The sequence below is a fragment of the Daphnia pulex genome, chromosome 7 (assembly GCF_021134715.1).
Source record: "Daphnia pulex isolate KAP4 chromosome 7, ASM2113471v1".
Classification (NCBI taxonomy): Eukaryota; Metazoa; Arthropoda; class Branchiopoda; order Diplostraca; family Daphniidae; genus Daphnia; species Daphnia pulex.
This window is the reverse complement of record NC_060023.1, coordinates 4,619,220-4,641,472: the sequence shown is the minus strand read 5'-3', so window position 1 is coordinate 4,641,472 and position 22,253 is coordinate 4,619,220. Positions and strand designations below refer to the sequence as shown.

At 41.6% G+C, this 22,253-nt stretch overlaps 1 protein-coding gene and 1 long non-coding RNA gene across 5 annotated transcripts; both read left to right on the top strand.

Moving 5' to 3' along the window:
* The first annotated feature begins 2,115 nt into the window (after nt 1-2,115).
* Nucleotides 2,116-12,888, top strand: LOC124198460 (probable ubiquitin carboxyl-terminal hydrolase FAF-X). Of its 4 annotated transcripts, none has more exons than XM_046594298.1 (19): nt 2,116-2,221; nt 2,655-2,823; nt 2,891-3,993; nt 4,057-4,321; nt 4,387-4,485; nt 4,560-5,015; nt 5,081-5,475; nt 5,549-5,875; nt 5,943-6,270; nt 6,332-6,799; nt 6,868-7,022; nt 7,087-7,473; nt 7,555-7,954; nt 8,014-8,163; nt 8,230-8,437; nt 8,503-9,180; nt 9,251-10,986; nt 11,059-11,393; nt 11,488-12,888. In XM_046594298.1, the coding sequence occupies exons 2-19, from the start codon at nt 2,737-2,739 to the stop codon at nt 11,981-11,983; spliced, it is 8,073 nt and encodes a 2,690-aa protein (XP_046450254.1). In that variant the 5' UTR covers nt 2,116-2,221; nt 2,655-2,736; the 3' UTR covers nt 11,984-12,888. The 4 variants fall into 4 exon arrangements, with proteins under 4 accessions (XP_046450254.1, XP_046450256.1, XP_046450255.1 ...); XM_046594300.1 differs by lacking the exon at nt 2,116-2,221 and adding an exon at nt 2,260-2,441; XM_046594299.1 differs by lacking the exon at nt 2,116-2,221 and adding an exon at nt 2,260-2,482.
* Nucleotides 12,889-20,518: 7,630 nt separating this feature from the next.
* LOC124197688 lies at nt 20,519-22,022 on the top strand. The gene is made up of 3 exons (XR_006876315.1): nt 20,519-20,788; nt 20,931-21,716; nt 21,782-22,022. It is a non-coding gene; the product is annotated as an uncharacterized LOC124197688 (long non-coding RNA).
* The last annotated feature ends 231 nt before the right edge of the window (nt 22,023-22,253 follow it).

The window sequence follows — 22,253 nt, the reverse complement described above, 5'->3', positions numbered from 1 at the left end:
GATCAAATTCATGCGCCCTTATATAAGCTCGGATCACGTCATTGACGTCAACACTATTTGCACTCGTTCATTCTAGTTAACTAGTTAACTTTTTAAAAAAATACATTTTCTAGTTTAAGCGGAAGAATATTATATCATTTCTTTATTTGTTTTATTTTTACGAACATGATACCATGATACAATAATTTTCGGCTTGAGCGTCGTGGGTGTGTAGTCTACTGTGTAAACGAGCAGCTGGAGAACGTTGGCGAATCCGGTAATCTCTGGAGTGTGGCTCCGCTAGAAAAATACGGTCGTTCACTGCGTTCTCCTAATTTAAAATTAAATTTGTTTTAACACAGTTAGTAATGTTTTGAAACGTTAATTTTGTCCTACCAACATAAAGATCTATATCGACGTTTTGAACGGTATAAGCTTTCAATGGAGACAACTCAGAAAAGTGGATTGGAATAAATTCTCGCCAGGTGGTATTGTTCAATAATTCAATATTGATAACACTAACCATTCAGTCGGCAGAGTGTGGGAATTTTTTTTGAACTTCCGAGATAAATATCGGAAGTCGAAATATTCTGTCGCGCCTTTGTATTTCCGTTTTGCCGTCTATGTACTCCGGATATGTACTCAGCCCTCTCGAAAATGAACTTCACTTATCTGCGTCTTCAGCTCACTAATAGCTATATGTCTTACTGAATCAGCCATTTGTCCTTCCTGTATGCAATTCGTATGTAATGATATTAGCTCTATATAGAGTTGTAAAATTTTTCTTGTCAACCCATAGCATCGCCTTACCGCTGTTACGCCTTATAAGCTGTTATCTTTTGTATCTTTACAGCTAAGGACTTTTTTCGTCATTACTTATACATAGCTATTCGCATTGTTTGTACTATGTCTCTTGCATTGCCAAATGACGAAAACAACGTAGTCATTCGATAATTGAGAAAAAAGTGACTTTTGTTTTTATTATTTCTTACTCAGCCTTTTTCACTCTGTGACACGTGAACTAATGTCGCCCTCCCTCGCTGATTTTGTTATTAGGCAACACCCATAATCGGATAGGCCAGGATTTGTTCTAAGATAATTATAGATGTTCAAAGCAGGTATTTCTGGTGGAAATTCATAAAAACAAAAATGGCCTCGGTAAATTTAAGATGTAATCTCGAGAATTTTTTTACTGGCGCGTTCCTGAATTTTGGGGTTTTCTGTGGTCAATAAACTTTGCCTTAAGTGTCTGCTAAAAGTGCTAATGCTATTCCAATGAAGTCGGCAATTCAAAAATAATTCAAACACGTTTCAAACGAATTGGAAAGATACATTTTTCGGATAAGAGGAGATTTTGCTGAACCTCCATTGTTGGCCGTGTATTGAACTATTGATATAGTGGAGCTATTCCTTTCCGTGAAGTTCATCCTTTGTTCCTTGTCAAGACGACCTAGCGTCTAGGACACTTTGCTGACGACGGTTTCCAGGAAGAATCCGTTCTCTCCTGAAATTGAATTGACGTATTCGGTACATGACATTTCAAAAATATTCTAAACTAATAACATATTTGAGCTAATATGAAACAAATTATTCTAGAATAATAATAAAAAAATTGTCATTTTTTACATTCATGTTTCAGATGAATATTATTTTTATGTTTCAAAATACTCGGGATTCAGGAAAACCGTCCGAATTTGAATTCAAATGTATAACTTAAAAATGCGCTTGGTCACAGGCACTAAACCTCTTTGCTTGTTTGTTAACGGGCAACGATTTTGATAATTAATTCGTAAATTGTTATCATAGAAGAATTTTCAACTATCGAATTCAGCGGTTTTTAAGTAACACTTTAAGATTAAACGCAGAGAAATAGGCTAGTTACTGAGATGCTTTTGGCTTTTATGGACGAACAGTCGAGTAGCATTTCGTAAACACATAATAACTGAAACCTGACTGAAACTGCTGCGTCAATCTGTCGGTGACAGGTCGGTGTTGGTATGTTTCACATAATTTGTTTTCTGATGAAAACTAACTTGACCTTGCAAACTAATGGGAAGAAAAATAAGATTCGTGTTACATAATATGATTCTTCTCAGGATCAATGGCTGCAAAACTTCAAACAGCCAACCTTTATATACTAAATTCAATAATAACGTCTGGCAACGCAGAAATCGTTGTCGTCTGTTCCGTTTTTTCTGACTTAACTGAGAGTCTTCTCTATTCACGATTGATAATTAATAAGGTAAATATTATAAAAATATAGAGAATTAAAATAATTTTCGGTCAAAGAAAAGAGATGATCAAACAAACCTGAAAAAGTTAGTAGTTGTGACACCAGTTTATTTACCGGCATATTTGTGTATGACAAATCACTGTTGGGATAGCCGCCATATTGGGCCATGGCCTTAAGCTTTTTGCAGATACCAGGGAATGTTTATTTGTCGAAACATTTTCCGCGATACGTATTGCCTTTTATTTTCTTATCACAAACATCTCTTTTAAAGTAACTAAATCAAATGAGTTGTTTAACATAGCATTTTTCTTGCTAAATTTCCATTTATTCATATGCATTTTTCATTATTTGTTCATCACATAATTCTCCTGATATTATCAGTATATTTAAAAACCTAGTTGCTTTTATTGTTTTGTGATAATAAAATTTTATTTATTTTCAGAACATGACATGTTAGCGGAGTTGTTTGGCTGTTTTGAACAACCTGACATATTGATCATACTGTGCATTTGGAAAAGTGTGAAATGACAATAGCCATGAAAAACAGTGGAGAAGGAGGGACTCCAGTGGGAAATGAGTCCATGCAAGAAAGTACTGCTATTGGAAATACTGTAAGTCAAATCAATTTCACTTTCACTGCTGCTAGTTTAACTGTCTGAATCTAATGTTGTTTTTCAGACTCCAAATCAAAACAGTCCTGCTGCTGCTGTAAATATAGATGGAAACACAAATGGTCAAAATGCAAAAGAGAAAGAAGATGACGAGGAAGCCTGGTTGGATCCAACTACAGGTGAACCTTATTTCCCAGTTAGTGAACTGGCCAGGCTAGAAGAAATGATTAGTAGGACACGTTGGGTAGTCCCTGTCCTACCAAAGTGTGAGCTTGAAATCCTTCTGGATGCATCCATCAACTTATGTAGGAGAGAACTGGATACAAGAAGTGAAGCTTGCCAGAGATTCTTCCAGGATGGCCTGACAAAGTCTTTCACTAAGATTTTGACTGATGATGCTGTCAGCAGTTGGAAGTTTGAGATTCATCGTTGCATCTTGAGGAATTGTGAAAAACTAATAGAACTATGTGTCTCAAAGCTGAGTCAAGACTGGTTTCCCTTGCTGGAGCTGCTAGCTGTAGTTTTGAATCCTCAATGCAAATTTCACACCTTCAACTTAACCCGGCCCTCCGAGCTCTACCCGTTGAATGCAAATGGAGGTGATGAAGAAATTTTTGCAAAGTCCCCCGACATTCGAGCTCCAAGGGGCTGGTTAGTGGACCTTATTAATCGCTTTGGGAAATTGAATGGATTTCAACTGTTGTTGGAACGGTTTCAAAGCGAGCAAAACTTGAGCCTGCCTGTGATGTTTGCTCTTATTCGGCCATTTGGACTCTGCAATGAAATGTTGACCATCCCCACCATTACTAAATATTTCCTGCCTATTGTTGAGGTGATCCCTGCATTCTTGGATAATTTAACCGACGAAGAACTTAAGAAAGAATCGAAGAACGAAGGCAAAAATGATTTAATATCAGCACTTGTCAAATTTCTCAAGAATCTTGCGCAACGTGTCCCCGGTCAGGAAGAAACGCTCCAGAATTTGGAAATGTTTCGACTTAAAATGATCCTTCGGCTATTGCAAATTTCATCTTTTAATGGCAAAATGAACGCCCTCAACGAGATCAATAAGGTTATTGCGAGTGTAGCTTCGTATCCCCACCGAACAACGGGCAACAGCGTCGTTACGGGTGCCAACGAAACTGACGAAGAGTGGCTTACAGCTGAAAGGTAGAAAAAACTCGAGTCTTTTGAATTTTTTTTTTTTACTAATTTTTATATTCTATTCTCCAGGATGGCTGGATGGCTGAAAGAGCATAGGGTATTACAGATCGTCCTAGCCGATTCGTTGCATCAGCCTCAATATGTTGAGAAACTTGAGAAAATCCTCCGCTTTGTTATTAAGGAGAAAGCACTGACACTGGAAGATTTGGACCGTGTTTGGGCTTCTCAAGCCGGCAAGCACGAAGCCATAGTCAAGAATGTTCATGATTTGCTTGCCAAACTAGCATGGGATTTTTCTCCCGAACAATTGGACCATTTATTTGAATGTTTTCAGGTATTTTATAGGATTGACGATTTAAAGAATTCGACTAATGAATATTTAAAAAAAATTATTTTCAGGCAAGTTGGACAACTGCAGGGAAGAAACAACGAGAAAAGCTGTTAGAGCTGATTCGCCGCTTAGCTGAGGACGATAAAGACGGTGTAATGGCTCACAAGGTACATATCGTTTTTATTAAAATCCTTTCACATGTTTTTCACCAAATCATTTAAATCATCTGTTTGAAATGAAGGTGTTGACGTTATTCTGGAACCTTGCGCACTCACCCGACGTGCCGAATGAAATCATCGACCAGGCCATGAATGCTCATGTGAAGATCCTTGACTATTCTTGCTCTCAAGATCGTGACACTCAAAAAACAGTTTGGCTCGATCGTTGCGTCGAAGAGATTCGTCACAACGTGTGGGTACTCCAGGCGCTCAAACAAATTCGAGATATATGCTGCCTGTATGCCGAGACTCCGGCCAATTACAACCATGCCGCCAACGCCCACGCAGCTCGTGCTCAGCACGTCCTTTATCGACAAGAAGTGGTCAATCGTCTCCAGCAGCAGCACGCACTAGTCATTCTTATAACTGACAATCTCTGTTCTTACATGGAGCGTGTGCGAAGCACCGTAAAAGACAGTCCAGCCAACTACGATCCGCTCACGCATTTGCCAGACGGTCGTTACAGCCACGTTCTTCAGGTAAATTGAAATGGTGTGAGGTTCTAAATCATGGTTCTAATTTTGTAATCAAATTTGCCCTTTAGGTTCAAGAACGCTTGAGTTTTTTAAGATTTTTGCTGAAAGACGGGCAGTTGTGGCTTTGTGCGCCTCAGGCACGTCAGATCTGGCATTGCCTGGTTGAACGGGCTATATTTGTTGCTGATCGAGAGGCCTGCTTCAAATGGTTCTCGAAATTGATGGGCGAGGAGCCTGATCTTGATCCCGAAGTAAATCGCGAGTTCTTCGAGGCACAGATTCTTCAACTGGATCCTAGTCTCATGACTGAGAGTGGGATGAAGTGCTTCGATCGTTTCTTTAAGGCTGTCAACGCTAAAGAAGGAAAATTAGTAGCCCGACGCAAGATGAACGACGTGGGGCTCATCGGACTTGATTATTTGTGGCGTGTCATTCTGTTTGGAAGTGATCCAGTTGCTGAAAAGTACGATCTAAATCACTATTCTTTCCTTTTCAATTTAACTTTTGTGTAACCGTTTGAATGTTTTGTCATGTAGAGCTATTCATCTGCTGAAGGAGACCTACACCAGTTTAGGTCCCCGATTGGTCAACAACCAAGTTGAGATTCACGAAGATCTCATAGGCAGTTGTAGTGACAGACTTCGAGCTTCACACGATACTCTGCGTGCGTACATGATACAACAGCAGCAGCAGCAGCCACATGAAGCCTTAGTGACCGAGAAGGATTTCGCCAATCGAAGCAGACAGGAGACAACACGCATGTGCAGACTGTTGAAACTATTACAGGAGTATGTTAGCGACTACGATTGCGAGTTTCAGATGAGGGAGGAGCGTACTCTGCTCCCTCTGGGAAGAGCACACAGGTAATATTGACACATTTTATTTTTGGGAGTCAATTTGAGAATTTGAACATTGCCAATCATTACTTAGGGGGAAATGCTTTACACTGGTTGTCCGGTTTCCTAACCAAGGACGCCAACCGGAGGATATCGAAATATGGACCCATAGTAACGAGACCCTCGCCACCGTTCGGCGACGCATCATGGCTCGAGTGAAATCTACCAACCAGACAGCTGCCCTGTCTGCAACTGCTGGAGTAAATTCGTCTTTAATTCAGCCTCAAGTAGTGGGCCACCAGCAGCCGCCAGTACAGCAGCAACAGAGTGGAGTCAAGCTGGATCTCTACTTGAATAATGAACTCATAGAACCTTCCGAAGGATATCGTTTAGTGGCAGACTTACCACTCAGGGATAAAACGGTTTGCGTTTTTTAAAACAAATTTTTCTCTTAGAATGAATATTCATTGTATTTCTCTTTAGATGTTGACAGCTAAACTGTCGCAATCGAATACTGCTGTGGCGGGATCACCAGACAGTAGCAGTGATAGTAGCACGGGTGGTTCACCTCAGCATGCGCCAAGCAGTTATCAAGGTAGCTTGGGAGGTCAGCAGCATCATCCGATTTCAGCCGCTTCCGCCGAAATTATGCTACCGGGAGTGTTAATGTCGAGAGACAAGCGCATCAATCCGTTTTTGTGTCAATTGGCGGATCTGGGCTCACAGTTACAGCATGCTCAGTTGCGTGACGCAGCACGCAATCTTCTACGGCAGTTGCCGGCTGATCCGCAGGCTATCGAGCGCCTTGTAGCCGCTAGCCAAATTCCTCCCGTCGTTTCGTCTTCGCCTTCAGTGACGAGTAGCGAGAAAACTGGGCCTACCCAATCTCCTTCGGAATTGGAATCTATCTTCGTAGCGGCATCACCCTCGACCATTTTGTATCATCTGGAGGTAGGTTAATAGAAAAAAGGGTCTCGTTTCCCTCCCACTAAATCCTACTGCTCTCGATTGTTTATCAGGTTGCCTACAGTTTGCTGATGCCGGCCAATATGTCAGCTTCGGAGAGAACTTCTGAGTTTCAACTAGGATTCATTCTCAGAGGTGGAATTCCTCTATTATTAAATATGCTTAGTGCCAAGAGTTTCCTCGCCACCGCTGATATTCCAACTAAAAGGTGCGATTTTTTAAATGCCACTTTTATAAAGGTTTCTACATAACGTTCACTTATCACTTTCCAGGTCGGCGTATTTAAGCATACTTCGACTGTCAAAGGTTGTGCTGGCTGTAATGTCCCATATTTGCTTGCGCAACCTTGTCGAATCGCCCATCCACACCGTTCTGCTTCAAAATAGCAGTTCTTGTATAGCAACTGACAATGTTGTAAGGGCTATTGCTGTTCGGCTTACTCAGCACATGCAGGGTGACTCGGATGCCAGCCTTCTCCTGTGTGGCGTCAAGCCGGATGAAGAGGTTGTCCGCTCTCTGGTCCGTCTTGCCTGGGCAAGTAGCAGCGGGGATTATCAGCTGCTCGATTCTCCTTGGGACGAGCTTGGCTCTGTCAAAATAAACAGCTTTTTGACGCCCATTCAAGAAAATGAATATTCAGAGGATACGCTGCTCTGCAAGTAATTAACGAAATTGAAAGTTATTTGGATATTGTATTCCAGAATATTAATGGTTTCTTTGGTTTCGTCAACGTCCTTTAGGGAGGCCTTGGAAGTCTTGACTGTGGTGAACAGTATATCACCACGGGCCCTTTATCAGGTGTCGCAGGCCCCTACGTTTTATCGATTTTCACTTGAGATGATACTGCTCTGCCCGGTGAAGCCACTCCGTTTATCCGCAGCGGAGCAATTTCTTTTGATATCGAGTCAGCCTGTGTTACTTCAAGCTACTCTTACGCCCGAGTCTCCTTCGATGTTGACGTTCTTTCTCGAACTACTATTTTCGGTTATGGGCAGCACGGTTCCAGAACACGCCAAAAATTCACAAGAGTTTTTTCAGCTCTTGTGTCGGCTTTTGAACTTAGCTGCCACTTCCGGCACCCCTCTACCTACAGCCGAACCCCTACTACTCAACGAAATCAGTTGGCTGCAAAGTGTTAGAGTAAGTTGACTGTTTCTTGATTGTTGGATGCAATTTAATTTTGTTATTGTGTGTTTCAGGAATCTTTTTTGAAGACGGGATCAACGCAGACTGAAGATGATTTACTGGAAGGTCATCTTTGTCTCACTAGGGAGCTGGTGTCTTACCTCGGCTTAGCTAAGAAGTTTGAAGTGGGGTCTGATCCTTCGAAGGGTGTCAACTTAATTAAAGTAGGTTTTAAGGATTTACAGTACATGCAGATTGTTTAACTAACAACTCACTCTAATTTATTTTAGGAACTCCTGGAAGATTTTCTTTATCCAGCATCTCGTATCATGGCTAAGTATAACAGCACTGGCGAATTAATGTCTGCTGTGGCCGATCCCATTTGCTCTTCATCGGCTTCGGTGGTGGCCGCACTGGATCTTCTAGTGGCCCTTAGTTCTGGATGCGTGGCCAATATGAAATTATTAACGTCCATGTTAACCGAAATGTTTTTCTCTGGTATAAAACTCAATATTCTTATTAATTTTTGGCTCGAAGATGTTTTCATTTCTCTTAACATTTAGATCAACAAGCCGAACCGCTTAGTGAATGGGAATATTTGCCTCCAGTTGGACCAAGAGCTTCCTGGAGTTTTGTGGGTCTGAAAAATGCCGGAGCTACTTGCTACATGAACTCTGTATTGCAGCAACTTTTTATGATCGAACGTTTGCGGCGCGGTGTGTTACTTGCTCACGGCGCAGCGCTCGATCCCGATGAAGATTTTAACGGCGACGAAAAGATGGAGAATGAAACGGAGACCAACGAAGACCAGCAGCTGCAATTGCAGCAACACCAGAGAAGCCGAGACGAATCGACTCGCGAATACAACATAAATATTCTGAAGCAACTGCAAGCCATCTTTGGGCATTTGGCAGCTAGCAAGTTGCAATATTACGTCCCTCGTGGCCTCTGGCGCCATTTCAAGCTTCAAGGCGAGCCGGTCAATCTTCGTGAGCAGCAAGATGCTGTTGAGTTCTACATGAGTCTTACGGACAGCGTCGACGAGGCTCTGAAAGCACTGGGTCATGAGCAAATTATGCATCGAACCCTAGTTGGCATCTATTCTGATCAAAAAATTTGCAAGGGTTGTCCGCATCGTTACTGTAAGGAGCAACCCTTCAATGTTATCAGTATTGACATTCGCAATCACAGTAATCTGCACGATTCCTTAGAACAATACGTTAAGGGAGAATTACTCGAAGGTATTTTTCAGTGTCTGTTTGATAGCAACTTGCGGAGTCCTGGCTAACCATTTTTGTTTTTTTATTATAGGTGGTGATGCGTACCATTGCGAAAAATGTAACAAAAAAGTCAATACTGTGAAGCGACTATGTGTGAAAAAGTTACCGCCTATCTTGGCTATTCAACTGAAGCGATTCGAATACGACTACGAACGGCTTTGTCCCATTAAATTTAACGACTATTTCGAGTTCCCTCGCGTCCTGGACATGGAGCCGTACACGGTGTGGGGTTTGGCTAAAGCCGAAGGCGAAATTATTGACTACGACATGGAGGAAGAGGCTAATCGCGATATTTGCACTCGCTATCAGTTGACTGGAATCGTCGTTCATAGTGGCCAGGCAAGTGGCGGTCATTACTATTCTTACATCCTCCATCGACCTCCCGCGAATGCTAACGGTGGTACGAGTGGAGCAAAGTGGTACAAATTCGATGACGGAGATGTGAGCGAATGCAAAATGGACGACGACGAGGAAATGAAGAACCAATGTTTCGGCGGCGAGTATATGGGCGAGGTTTTCGACCACGTCGTTAAAAGAATGAGTTACCGACGTCAGAAGCGTTGGTGGAATGCGTACATTCTCTTCTACACCAAGGAGGACATCGACATCAGCAATCGGATGAGTGAATTAACAGTCAACGAGTCGGTATCTTCGACGTTCTCTGCCTCGCCAACTCCCTCACTCTCTATGCCTCTGGCCATCGAACGAAGCGTCCGGAAACAGAACATCAAGTTTCAACACACGTACAACCAGTTTTCAACCGAATATTTTCATTTCATGAGGAAACTGATCAGCTGCCAGACGCCGTACCTAGTTGTGGATCCGAAAGCATTGTCGGCCAAGTTACCAAGTTTGCCGTCATCCATCCACCTGGATCCTGCTGTAATGGAGGAGCTCGCTCTTTTATCTGTCGAGATTGGCGCACATTTCCTCTTCACCACTTGTCTTCACACTAAGAAATCGTTGAGAGGGGTGGCCAGTGACTGGTATGAAGCGCTCCTTGGCCCGATGCGCGTTTCGAAGACAGCTCGTCTCTGGATCGGCCAACGCGTCCTCTTGGATCATCCTCAGCGTTTTTGCGAGTATCTCCTGCAGTGTCCCAGTGCGGAAGTCCGTTCAGCGTTCGTCAAAATCCTAGTCTTTCTGGCTCATCTATCGTTGAGCGACGGTCCCTGTGAAATCACTTCACCGTCCACTACCATACCCGGCGCTCTATCGATTCCAAGTAGCAGCGGAGCACCGATTCTCGGTGAAGTCACACTGGCTGATCACATATTCCAAGCAGTGTTGAACCTACTCAGTAAGGAGGTGGCCGACTATGGAAGACACCTCTCACAGTATTTCAACTTGTTTCTGGTCTACGCTTCACTTGGCCCGCCTGAAAAAGCTCACTTACTCCGACTCAATGTCTTGGCTACTTTCATGACGGTGGCTCTGGATGAAGGCCCTGGCCCACCGATCAAGTATCAGTATGCTGAACTCGGAAAGCTCTATCAGGTTGTATGTATGTTGATTCGTTGCTGCGACATCAGCTCCAAGACGAGCTCGTCGGTTCCTGGCCAGCCGCCTTTGCCCAATTCGTTTGGTGAACCACCGCTGATGCCTATCCAGCCCCAGGTGGCGGAGATTCTCTACACCCGCAACAACTTTGTTAAGAAACTTCTGGAAGATGCGAGTGGCATTGAAGAAACGTCCCGTCTATTACGATACTGTTGCTGGGAAAACAACCACTTTTCTTTTGCCGTTCTCTCTGAAATCTTGTGGCAGGTAAAGTTGTTAAGGGTCTTTTTAATTAAATTTTTTTTTCAAAGTAATCAAATCAAATTCTGTTTGATTCAGGTTGCCTTTGCCTACACCTACGAATTGCGGCCACATCTCGACCTGCTTCTCTGTATTTTGTCGTTGGAAGACTCATGGCAGAAATATCGCATCACAGCTGCTCTAAAGGGTATCCCTGACGATCGGGATGGATTATTTGATATCATACAAAGGTCCAAGAATCACTATCACAAGAGAGCCTATCAGTGTATCAAGTGCCTCGTGGCGCTCTTCTCTTCGTGCCCTACGGCCCACCAAATTTTGTTGACCAATGTCGAATTCAAACGCAAATGGTCTGCAGCTGTAGATTGGCTTCACGAAGAGCTTGACAGGCCATATCCGACAGGCAACAATCAGTACGCATATAATCATATAATATAATATAATATAATTGATTTACTGCAATAATATTGTTATTTTCTGTGCTTAATTTACAACTTATTTTTCCAGATATAATCAATGGTCACCACCTGCGCAGTCAAACGAGACCTCTAATGGCTACTTTCTCGAGCGCTCACACAGCGCCAGATTGACGTTGGACAAGTCCATCGAACTATGTCCTGAAGAAGAAGTGGAAAGTGAAGATGCAGTTGGCGGAAATCCAAGTGGAGTTGGCAATAGCGTTGTTGGCAGTGGAGGAGATGACAGCGATAATATTGCACCTCCACCAGCATTGGTTGCTGATAGCAGCTTAGATAACCCTACAGCAGCTCTTGTAAAATCACAAACGATGACAAGGGCAGCATTTGGTGTATCCCAGCCCCGACCGGGCCACGCTCAAGCAGCATCGCCACGAGCCACTGCACCGCCAACGAATCCCAATCTGTCGATTCCTCGCTCTTCTTCCTCACAATTCCCTCCTCTGCATCCGAATCGGCCCCAACAGCCACCTGTCAAGAACGAAGGTAACGGTAGCAGTCAATCCGGCCCGTCACCCACCCATTAGCCAGACGTTGCTACCTGTTGAATTTACGGAAAACATCGCAGCTGTGATTGTTGAATTGTAACACAACATAGCCTTTTGACGGCATCACTCTTGACCTTGTTGTTAGGGTTGATGGCTCGTTTCCATGTTCTTTCTTTTTTTGTTCTTCTGCCGTTTTCAGTCTTTATGTAAGCCTCATGAGTCAAAAAAGAAAAAAAAAAAGAAAAAAAAAAGCATCCAAAGGGTCGGTACACGTCATGTTATTGATTCTTCCCTTTACTACTCTTATTCAGCCCTTCCGTTGTTCAATAAAACTTGTTTTTCTTGCTCTTGCTCTCCAACATGTGATTCCGTATAGAACAGGCGAACAGCTCACTGGAACAAGCATCGGCTAGTAATTACGTTTCAATTGGCGGTGAAATAACATGGGCTGTACCCTTCTAATGGACTCCCCCTTTTGTGTTTGTGGTCCTTTTTGATGTAGAAATTTACAGTGGATGTGCTTTAGTCAATGCTTGTTCAATTATTTGGTCCTTCTTTTTCAACAGCTATCGATTATTATCCTTCCTCCTCCACCTCTTCAAATCATAATATTTCTCGGTTCAAGTTTCAAATAGGCTGGTCCCGGTTCGATATACGATGTGTTGAGAGTGGTCACACAACCAAGAGTTTAAGAGGAATTCTTCGTTTAAATGAAAATTATATGATCCCTTGTTTCTTCAAACTGTATTTTTTCATTTATACACCCTCCCCCGTTCGGCATCCACTACTCGATGAATAAAAATTAATTTCTTGTGGCGCCGTGTGCATATGTGTCATTTGGAAGAAATTGTAGGTAATAAGGCGGAAAATTATTCAACTCTGTTAATATTTTTCTTTTGTTTCAGTGACGATCTAGAGTTGAAAATACAAGCGTGCGACTCAAACTGAATCAAGCTTTTATAATAACTTCCTAGAACTAGGCTTCAACCTCCCATCAAGGCTTGTTAGCGATAGTTTTAAAAACTTCCAATACAAATGCTGTACTTCTTATATTTCAACCTATCGAACGATGAAACTAAAAATAAAAAAAATAAAAATATCGGCGATAATTCTTCGCTCGAGACTGACTGCTCATGGATAAAGCAGAGCTATGGAATACTGGTACCGCCACTCATATGGCGAGCCCTTCCATTGCTTTTATTCTCTGGAAATGAAGTCTGTCCTGCTCCTTAGCTATAAGCGCCACGGCGGGTGTGTTGGGAAGTGAGGAATAGGAATGGAGGGAAAAGTGGAGGAGTGGCAAGGAGCGAGATCGATTCATCGATATCTTAGCTCCGATTTTCACTATCGATTCGTCAACTTGGCTTCAGCCCCAGAGAAAATTTCCGAGAGGAGAAGTTAACATGGCAGTGGCGCTACCAGTATTCTATAGCTCTGGATTAAGTTTCCAAACTTTTATCCCTACAGAGCTTTTTTCCGCAGAGCAAAAAGTCGTGTAACATCTCGTTTGATGCGCACTTTAGCGTGGGTTGGCGGTACTTTGCTGCAAGTTTTGTTGGCAGCGGTTTTAATTGCATGGTATAATAGCTCTAAGGTAGGCGGGCTCTCTCACACAAGAGTTTTTTTTTCAGGAATGTAGATAGCGTTGCTATCACATGGAGGCGAGATCGGACGAGATTGTTAAGGAGGTATAGGGAAAAAGCATGTTTTAGGGGTATTTTTTTTTTTTTTTTAATTATTCGGGCATATCCTCGCGGGCGAGCGTTGCCCAATACAAGATAAACAGAGTAGTGGCTGTACAAGCACATAGAAAAAAAAACGAGTGATTGAAGTGGAGGGAGAGTAGGTCTATGTACAGTTAGGATTATTAATTACATATCTTGACATGCAAAAGGAAAAAAAGAATTAGAGAGTATGGCGCTGGAGACGAAACGACATTTCTAGAAAATTTTGAAAGGTGCCAAAGATCTGCGGGATTTGTATTATAGATGGAAGGGGGGGGGCGACCACTTCCCGGTGAGTAATAAAACTGTTGATTTAAAAGCTGATCTGGGGACGTTGTGGTTGGGGCAGTCGAAAATGAAGTACCAAGCTGATTCCTCTGCCAGATTGCAGCTGCACATGGGAGATTGGGCTTTTCCGATGCGGTGGAGATGGTAGTTGAGTGGTGCATGGCCGGAGATTATTTTGCATAGTTGAAATGGTTTATACAGAGACACAAGAGGTTTCTGGAGGGTGACGGAGGGAAGAAAGTCGTGAGTGATAGCGCTTTTCTTACAGAGGGACCATTCTTTGTTCCATGCTGCAGTGGTGTGGGCCTCAATGAGTTGTTTGATGCAGAAGGGGGGTGGGGGTGTTGAGTCCGTGATAAAAGGAAGGTTTGTGGCATCTTTGGCCAGCTCATCTGCTAATTCATTACCGCTGTGTCCTTGGTGGCTGGCAATCCAAAAGAACTCCACCGAGGTGTTGGAGTGCAACTCAAGAAGTTTTTTGATTTTGAATGTTGTGGAAGTGATCGTGCCAGTTGAGACGATGGATGATAGTGCAGCTAGCGAGTCTGATAGGAGTTCGATTTTTTAAATGTCCGGGTAGTTTTTAAATATAAAAAGGAGAGCGGTAAGGATGGCGGAGGATTCTGCTTGATAAACGGAGGCATGGTCGGGGAGTCGCCCTTTGCAGGTGTTGAGAAGGGCTTGCTCGTCGAAGATTGCGACACCATAGCCTACTTTGTCGTTGAGTTTGGAGCCGTCGGTGAACACTCTAAGGGTTCGTGGCGAAGGGGCGAAAACCGGCAGAGCTGGGGACTGCTTTGGCAGGATTGTTAAGCAAGGTGGGGAAGACCACGGGGTCGAGACGTAAGGCGTGGTCGTATCAGCCGGGAGAGAGATAAGAGGGTTGTGAAAGATGGGCTGGACGATATTTCTGGACGAAGGAGAGAAGATATGGTGGGGTATGGATAGACTGTATCTGAAAGCACATATTTGGCGGATGGTGTAGTCGATTGGTTGGAGCCCGGCGATTACTAGAAGCGCTTCAGTTGAGGTGGAGCAGGGGCATCTGGTCATGAAAGAGGCAAAGGTGCGATGGAGACTACGTAGTTTTCGGCAAATAACGCTTCTGTTGGTGGACGAAGCCCAAACGGAGCAGCAGTAGAGCCATTTCGGAATTATGAGAGCCTTATAGATTGCTTTCATTCTGGCAGGGGAGAGGCCCCAGTTGTTCCTGACAAATCTGTAAATAAGAAAGCATAGGCGGCGAATAGAAAGGTTTTTCTTTTCGATATGTTGATGCCAGGACAATTTCGAGTCTAGAGTGAGGCCTAAAAAGAGGCTGGTGCTGGATGCTGGGACTTTGATGTTTCCTATCTGAATGAACGGGATGTCGGCGGGTGGGGTTTTTCTGCGCGAGAAGAGCATAAAGTTTGTTTTCGATGCGTTGATTACGAGTTTCACTGATTCACACCACTTTAGGATAGCATTGCAGGCAGATTGGAGACGGAAGATGGCAATTGGTGAGGGACAGCTGTATTGATATCGTCAGCATATGCGCTGATGAGGACAGGAAATAGAAAGGTCTGTCTGAGAAGATCGTCGATGAGAACGATCCAGAGAAAAGCATAGAGAACGGATCCTTGCGAGCAGCCAGTAGAGATGTTGATTGTGATTTCAGAGGAGTTGGAGGTGAGGGTTGCTTTCCGATTTGATAGGAAACTGTGGATGAGTTTAACGAGATAGGGGGGGGGCAGTCTTTTGACGCGAGAGCGTCTATTATCGCTGGGTGCCAAGCGGTATCAAAAGCAGATTTAATGTCTAAAAAGGCAACTGCGGACTGATTTTGTCATAAAACGTGACTCGATGTGATTTTTCAGCTGATGAGCTGCGGTTTCTGTCGATCTGCCAGGGATGAAACCATGCTGATTGTCGTGGAATCAGTTGCACTGATTGGCGTGCCATTTGAGTCTGCCGAGGATGATTTTTTCAAAGACTTTAGCGAGAATGTTTACTACACTTTTTGGGCGGAAATTGCTAAGGTTGGAGTAGTCGCTTTTGTTTTGCTTCGAAATTATATGAACCTTATTTGCGTGTCTCCAGCTACTGGGAAGTAGTTTTAGGGGTATATTATTTAATTTTAGACTTGAGTTAGACAAATGCAAAATTTTATGTGTATAGATTACACTTTTTCTTATATGGTTCATGTGTAAAATATGAATAACAACTAATTAACAATTTTGAATGAATTTTGGCATCTTGAACTCGCTAGCATACGGATTATCCGTTTACGATTCCGCCCGATCGCCGACCTTCTCGGAAACAAACGCTTCAGGAGCACAAATCTAACAAGCCGCCGTGTTAAAAGCGCGGAAACACTCGTCATGTTTCCAAACTTTGCGTGGGTTGTAATTTGTTAGTTTTAATTTGGGTGTTATTTAAAAATCCGAATTTTCTTTTCTCTTCTTGACTTGAATATCTTGATGATTTTTTATGTCGAGATTCTGCTGTCTTATTTTTTGGGGCCAGAGTTTACTAATAAAAAATGTAATAATAATTAAACAGTTAGAATTAGAATCAAAATTGAATAAGTAACTTAACTTAAAATTACTTACAGACAGTTTGGGTTAAGCAGAATTTGAAACTGGTCTAAAGCAACTACTTCGGCAGTCAGCAATTCAGAAGCGTTCTGTTGGCTAAGAAACAAAGGGCACAAGTCCAGTCGTACAATAAGCCATCCATGTAAACACAGGGCTAAGAGCGAACGACGCGCTCATCAGAACATTTACGTAGGAAGTCTGAACAGAGAGTGAGTAGGCAAGAGAAGAGCAACGTTGACGCTCTCTCAAAAAGAAAAAAGAAAAGAGAACAGACGTTCGTCTCACTCATGATCGCTGTTCTTGGAAGGATTGATAAAACCAATAACACATTCTGAAAGGCATCATCAGAAATTTGAATTGCTAGGTTTAGATACTATTAAACGGAATTTTCGAATGGCATTGGATGTGTTCGATGAATGTGCCTAGTCAGAGCTGACATCGGATAAAAAAACATCGTCGCACAATTCGCAGTACTGTCCGTCGTAGTACTTGTTCTTTCTGGGGACAATAACCTTGATAGTTCTTGAACAACATCCTCTTCGTTGTAGGACGCTGAAAGATTGACGTTAGTTTGCTGATTGAATCTAAAGAAAGTAAAGGTAATTTAATTCATTTAAATGTAGGGGAGGGTGGAGTGAAATGGGACGCGGGTCAAATGGGACAGCGGGAGGAAGTAGTTAAAAAGTTAAAATTATTTTTAAATTATAAAAAAATTACCTCAAATTACAATGAATGTATTATAATGATGGCAAAAGTTTGGGTCGTTTGGGTTGAAAAATTGAGGTTTTATTAATAAAATAAAAAACGGCTTTTGCTTTGCTAAAAATTTGGCCGTAATTTAGTGTTTCCTACTAAAACTATTAAAAAATTTTATACTTTGAACATACTGAAATGTTCGTTATTCATTTCTCTATTGTTTTCAATAAAAATTTTAATTTTCTGAACATAATTTCGAATCCAAACAGCATTTTCAAAAAAAGAGCGGTTCTGTTGGGTGGGTTGGGAGTCCCAACCCACCCGACAGCTGATATATCCGAAATGGGACAGCAGTGGGCGTTGCTTTTGGAGGTGAATTTTCGTTCCTTCACTATTTTTTTCATGGTACCCTTATCAAACGATAATCGATTTTTCCCTATCTTAGATAAGCAGTTTCTTTTACTATAAGAAAACTTTTTTAAAAATAGCTATTCAGATAAAACCTTTTAAAACTTATACAATTCATGAATGCGGATAGGTTTTCATTTTTTAAATATTTGTCCTGGTGTTTTAATAGGCTAAACTGAGGCTGTCCAACATCACCCACCCAAGTGTTCCAATTCACCCAATGCCATAAGCTCCTCCCTCAATTTTTTTCAATACTTTGAAAATCGGTACAGCGTAATCCGTTTCTTCTAAAATTACCAAAAATCTACTGGGAATGGAAAAAAGCACTGAAAACATAAAAACAAAAAAATAAATCAAATCAGTTGATTAATTTCGAAGTTATAGTCTAAAAACAAACGCGTCAAAAATTACCCCACTCTCCCTACTGTAAAATGCCACAAATTATACCACAACAAAATTTTCAGCAGCAGTTGTTACACGGATAATTTTTGCTTCAATTACATCCACACACCTGTGTGCGTCAATGGCTGTAGCCAGCGATAGCTTTTGCGCAATATCTTTATCTTCTTCTGAAATTGTCTACATAGAAATAGAATTAAGTTTTTGACTATGTTACGAAAATAACTATGAAATTTACCAGATATTCTTGTAGCATTGGTCAGCCATGACCTCACTTAACTTTTATACTGCACTAAGTAAATTAAAAAAAATGACAATGCTGGATTTTCTAAACAAAAAACTGCTTACCTCATACCCCACTAGCTTTTCCGCATCAATCCTTTTCTTGAGATAGTTTCGTACGATATCTATTTATTCTAGAAATAGTCGAACACTTTAGTGTCAAGAATCACTTCGTCGTCACTATATCAAACGTAAATTTTTTAAATTGTTGGCGTAAGCCATTCTTAGAATACCGCACGTGAGAACAACCTATCCGAAACTTAAAGACGAAATGAAACGTCTCCTTCTTCCTCGAGATCTTCCTCGAGATCTTCCTCCTAGATTTTCAATTCTCTAGTGTTGCATTAAACAAATTGTTTGGCAGTGAAATCCAATGGACACGGAGATTTAGTGCGAATATTACGTTTACTCTTTGCCATTATTTCTGTCATATTTATCATTTTCTAACCAGTTTAACGTGTGAATCTGTCGAGTGTCAGTACTAGAGAGGCAGGAAAACTAAACTGTGACATTACTTATATTAATGAAAATATTATTCAAAATTGCGTCGTTCTAACTGCTTTCCTATTATTTATTGTTCAAACTTCTTCAACCCCCTTTTTACATGCCTTAGAGGTTGGGTATTTCATGGCGTAAAACTGTTACAATAGTTTTCCACATTTCTTTTATTTTTCGTTTGACTTCTAAAGTAATTGAAAAGTGTGGCCAATTTCATGTAAGAGTGGGGCCACATATTCATGTAAGAATGGACCACATATTAAAAAAATGAAAAAAAAAGAAAACATTAGAAAACGCGAACAACAAGACAACGTTACGATCCTTTCCCTTACTACAGGAAGAGTACGTCTAGTTGTAATTATGATCTCTACAATTAGACACAAGAACACTTCTGCGATAATTTATTAACTTATAAACACGTACCTCCACAAAGCACAGAAATATGATTGTTCAACTTAAAGATATCAAATATAACCTGGTTACAAGTCGGACGACTATCTCCTGTTGGGTGTCACAAAGAAGAAGAAGGCAAGCTAGAGTTCTAGCAGACGAAGTGAGAGAGACATTTGGTGAAAGGAAGGGAGTGGGTTTCAGCAACTCAAATCTGGTTTGGCAACGCGCATTTGGGTTGCAGAGAGAATAAACACAACACGTCTCCCTATGGGCCCACATTTGTGTAACAGTGAGACCACATTCCTTTTATAATTGCTCGTTTCATATAAAGCCAAGTTCCATCAAATCCCGATTTACTTATTATTACTTATTATTGGAAGCCATCCGTGAATCTCCGCAACCCACATGTGTTTCCAAAATTCGGACTTTCCTTGGACTTTGTCAGCAGTAGGTTATTTATGTGGTTATCTTATATCCCTTCTTCGTCCTCTGGTACCTTTATTGCTGTAGGATTTCGTCTGGCTGTGGACTCAGAAACATAAAAAACAAGTAGATTTCCAAGCGGCTAGGGCCGCCCTATCATCTTTGTCCAATTCCGCGTTTTACGATCAGGATCGCCCAACATACCTGTGCTTCAACGCTTCTAGCCTCCGTGGTTTAGGTTTTATCCTCCGCCAGGAAGATCAATGTAATAATGTCAATCAAAATGAATGTAATGTTAGGACTTGGCTGAATTTGTATTACTATCATATTGTTCAAGAATTTAATTTCATTATATTGGATATTAGAAATCAAATTCTTTCTTGATAACTGGAAACCAGAAATAACATTTCAACAAGGAATGTTCAACAATTTTGTATAAAGCAAGCACATTTATCATCTTATCAAACCATAATTGAACGATATTTTCATTAAATATTCTGAATATAGTATATTATTTATAAATTTCCTAGGGAAAGTTCGTCATCGATGAGACTGCTTTGAGTCAAGGATCTTCCGCAATGGATCAATCGCTGACTGACGCGTACCCGCTGGTTTGTGAACGCACTCTTGCGGAATCCGCCATGTTTCCACCTTGTTCGTGTACTTTTGAGTGATTCGGATGGGGAAAAAATAGGGTGTCGCGAAAAAATATTCGTGGAACGTTTCCAGTTAACAGAAGACAATTTGGAATAATTTAATGTGAAAGGTAATTGAACAAGCTACATTTAAGCATAAATTGTTGTTACGTATTTAAAAGAAATTGTGTTAAATTTAAATGTTTTCCCTGTTGTTTACTGTTTTCGCGACCGAATCCACAGAGAATTGGCCCGAGGGAAGAAAAGAGGAAAGAGGAAAGTATGGGCCGCCCTTTTTTCATACTTTCCTTTTATCCCTTTTCTAGAAGACCTATTTCGTCGCGGAATTCCGGAAGACTGTCTCTTCTTTTTTTGCCACTGTTTGGAATGCCACATCGTGCAAGTATGAAACGGCGATCTTGGCTAAGGATGTGTTAGTGGCGTTGGTGGCTATCGCGGATGGTGGTCCTACGTATGGATTGTGTCCCCCAGCGGCTGCGTTTCTTCACGCCGCCGTTAATGGTAACTGTTGTCTAATTGTTGCATCGACTGGTGCTCACCCGTTGTCAGCGGCTGATTGGCGGCTAAACGACATAAATGTTTCCGTCATCAATAACTCACTTGGCTCTTGTAATTCTTACTGCTGTACATGTCATTGATGCAGGATGTTGGCAGCACGCCAATGCAGCTCCACCGAGGTGACACACTGTGAACTTGAATAAGGTGCCCACTCACTCTCAATCGGCCGCAAAGGTGAGTTTGTTTTTGAAATGATTGCGAACAGGATGTTTCCGCATCAAACCCAACAATCCTACGGCTACAAATTCCCCCCAACTCCGATACGAAGAGTATCTCACACTCTGCCTGACTTTACGTGTCGTGCTTTTCTTTTGTCAGATGGGATACGTGAAAACAAATTGGTAACCTTTGTAGTTGTGTTAAACTATATCCATAATACCAAAACCACTTTCGCAATTTTCTAACATGCGTGCACTTGTAATTTCTCACGTAACCATTCAAATTCTGAAAGTTGTGTGTTGCAATCTGTACAAGGGAAATAGGTTTTCGTATTTTAACGGCTGTTTAAATTAGAGAGGCAGCAAAACTTTCCGCAGTCACCGGAACGGTCTCAACCCACGCACCGTGGGTTGCGGTCAAGTGATCGAAAACTGCTTTGCCATCAAATGTGGTGGTTGCGGCAAATGGGGTCATGGTAAATACGTTGGTCTCAAACGCTCCCTCGCTCCACAATTAGACGCACATGGTTGGCAGTGGAACTGCAACACGTGCTTGCCGATAGTAAAGGCGGATATTTTCATGAAAGATGGAAACCTTCAGTCTGCTGTCAACGCCGTTCTTGCCACCAACAACGCCGCTCGATGCAAGGAAATTATCCAAATGTATAGAAGAGATGCAGGAGGAAACACACAACACACAACATTAAAACACGGTAATAAAAATTTAAATGATGGAATTAGTGTTAATACATTTATTTATTGTTATCCAATATTGTAGTTGGGGGAAGGACTATGGCACGGTATTTGGCTTACATACTTTGGCCACATACCGTGGCAAAATACCGTGCCATAGAAGGACCACCACGAAAAGCCTCAAATTCATTTTTCATTTTGATTAAAGAGAAACATACCGGTCTTAAATTTGATGAATGTTGCCTGTTTATCTCAAAGCATTCCCTTTCTTCGCGGCTTCTCCGGATCAATAAATTTTGTGTGATTGCCAGGGATTAGGCTGCATTGAAGTGAAATGTCCAAGTAAATTTAGGAAAACGATATGGGAGAATCGATCAAGTCACGGTTAATTTAATAATGATGATTAACTTAGATTCTTATAATGACGCCATTGCTAATGACATAGAAGAAAACTATGTCACTAGAAAACAGTCAATCTAGTATTTTAAAAAGTTTTGATTGTGACTGGTTTTTTCTACTCATAAGACGATTTTCCAATTCGAATTTTCAAAAAAAGT

What these genes read in the sequence shown, in the direction of transcription:
- LOC124198460 (XM_046594298.1), top strand. Translation starts at nt 2,737, where the DNA reads ATGACAATAGCCATGAAAAACAGTGGAGAAGGAGGGACTCCAGTGGGA. An exon ending in GAGTGGCTTACAGCTGAAAG is followed by an intron (nt 3,994 to 4,056) that starts GTAGAAAAAACT and finishes TCTATTCTCCAG; the next exon opens with GATGGCTGGATGGCTGAAAG. An exon ending in GTTACAGCCACGTTCTTCAG is followed by an intron (nt 5,016 to 5,080) that starts GTAAATTGAAAT and finishes TTTGCCCTTTAG; the next exon opens with GTTCAAGAACGCTTGAGTTT.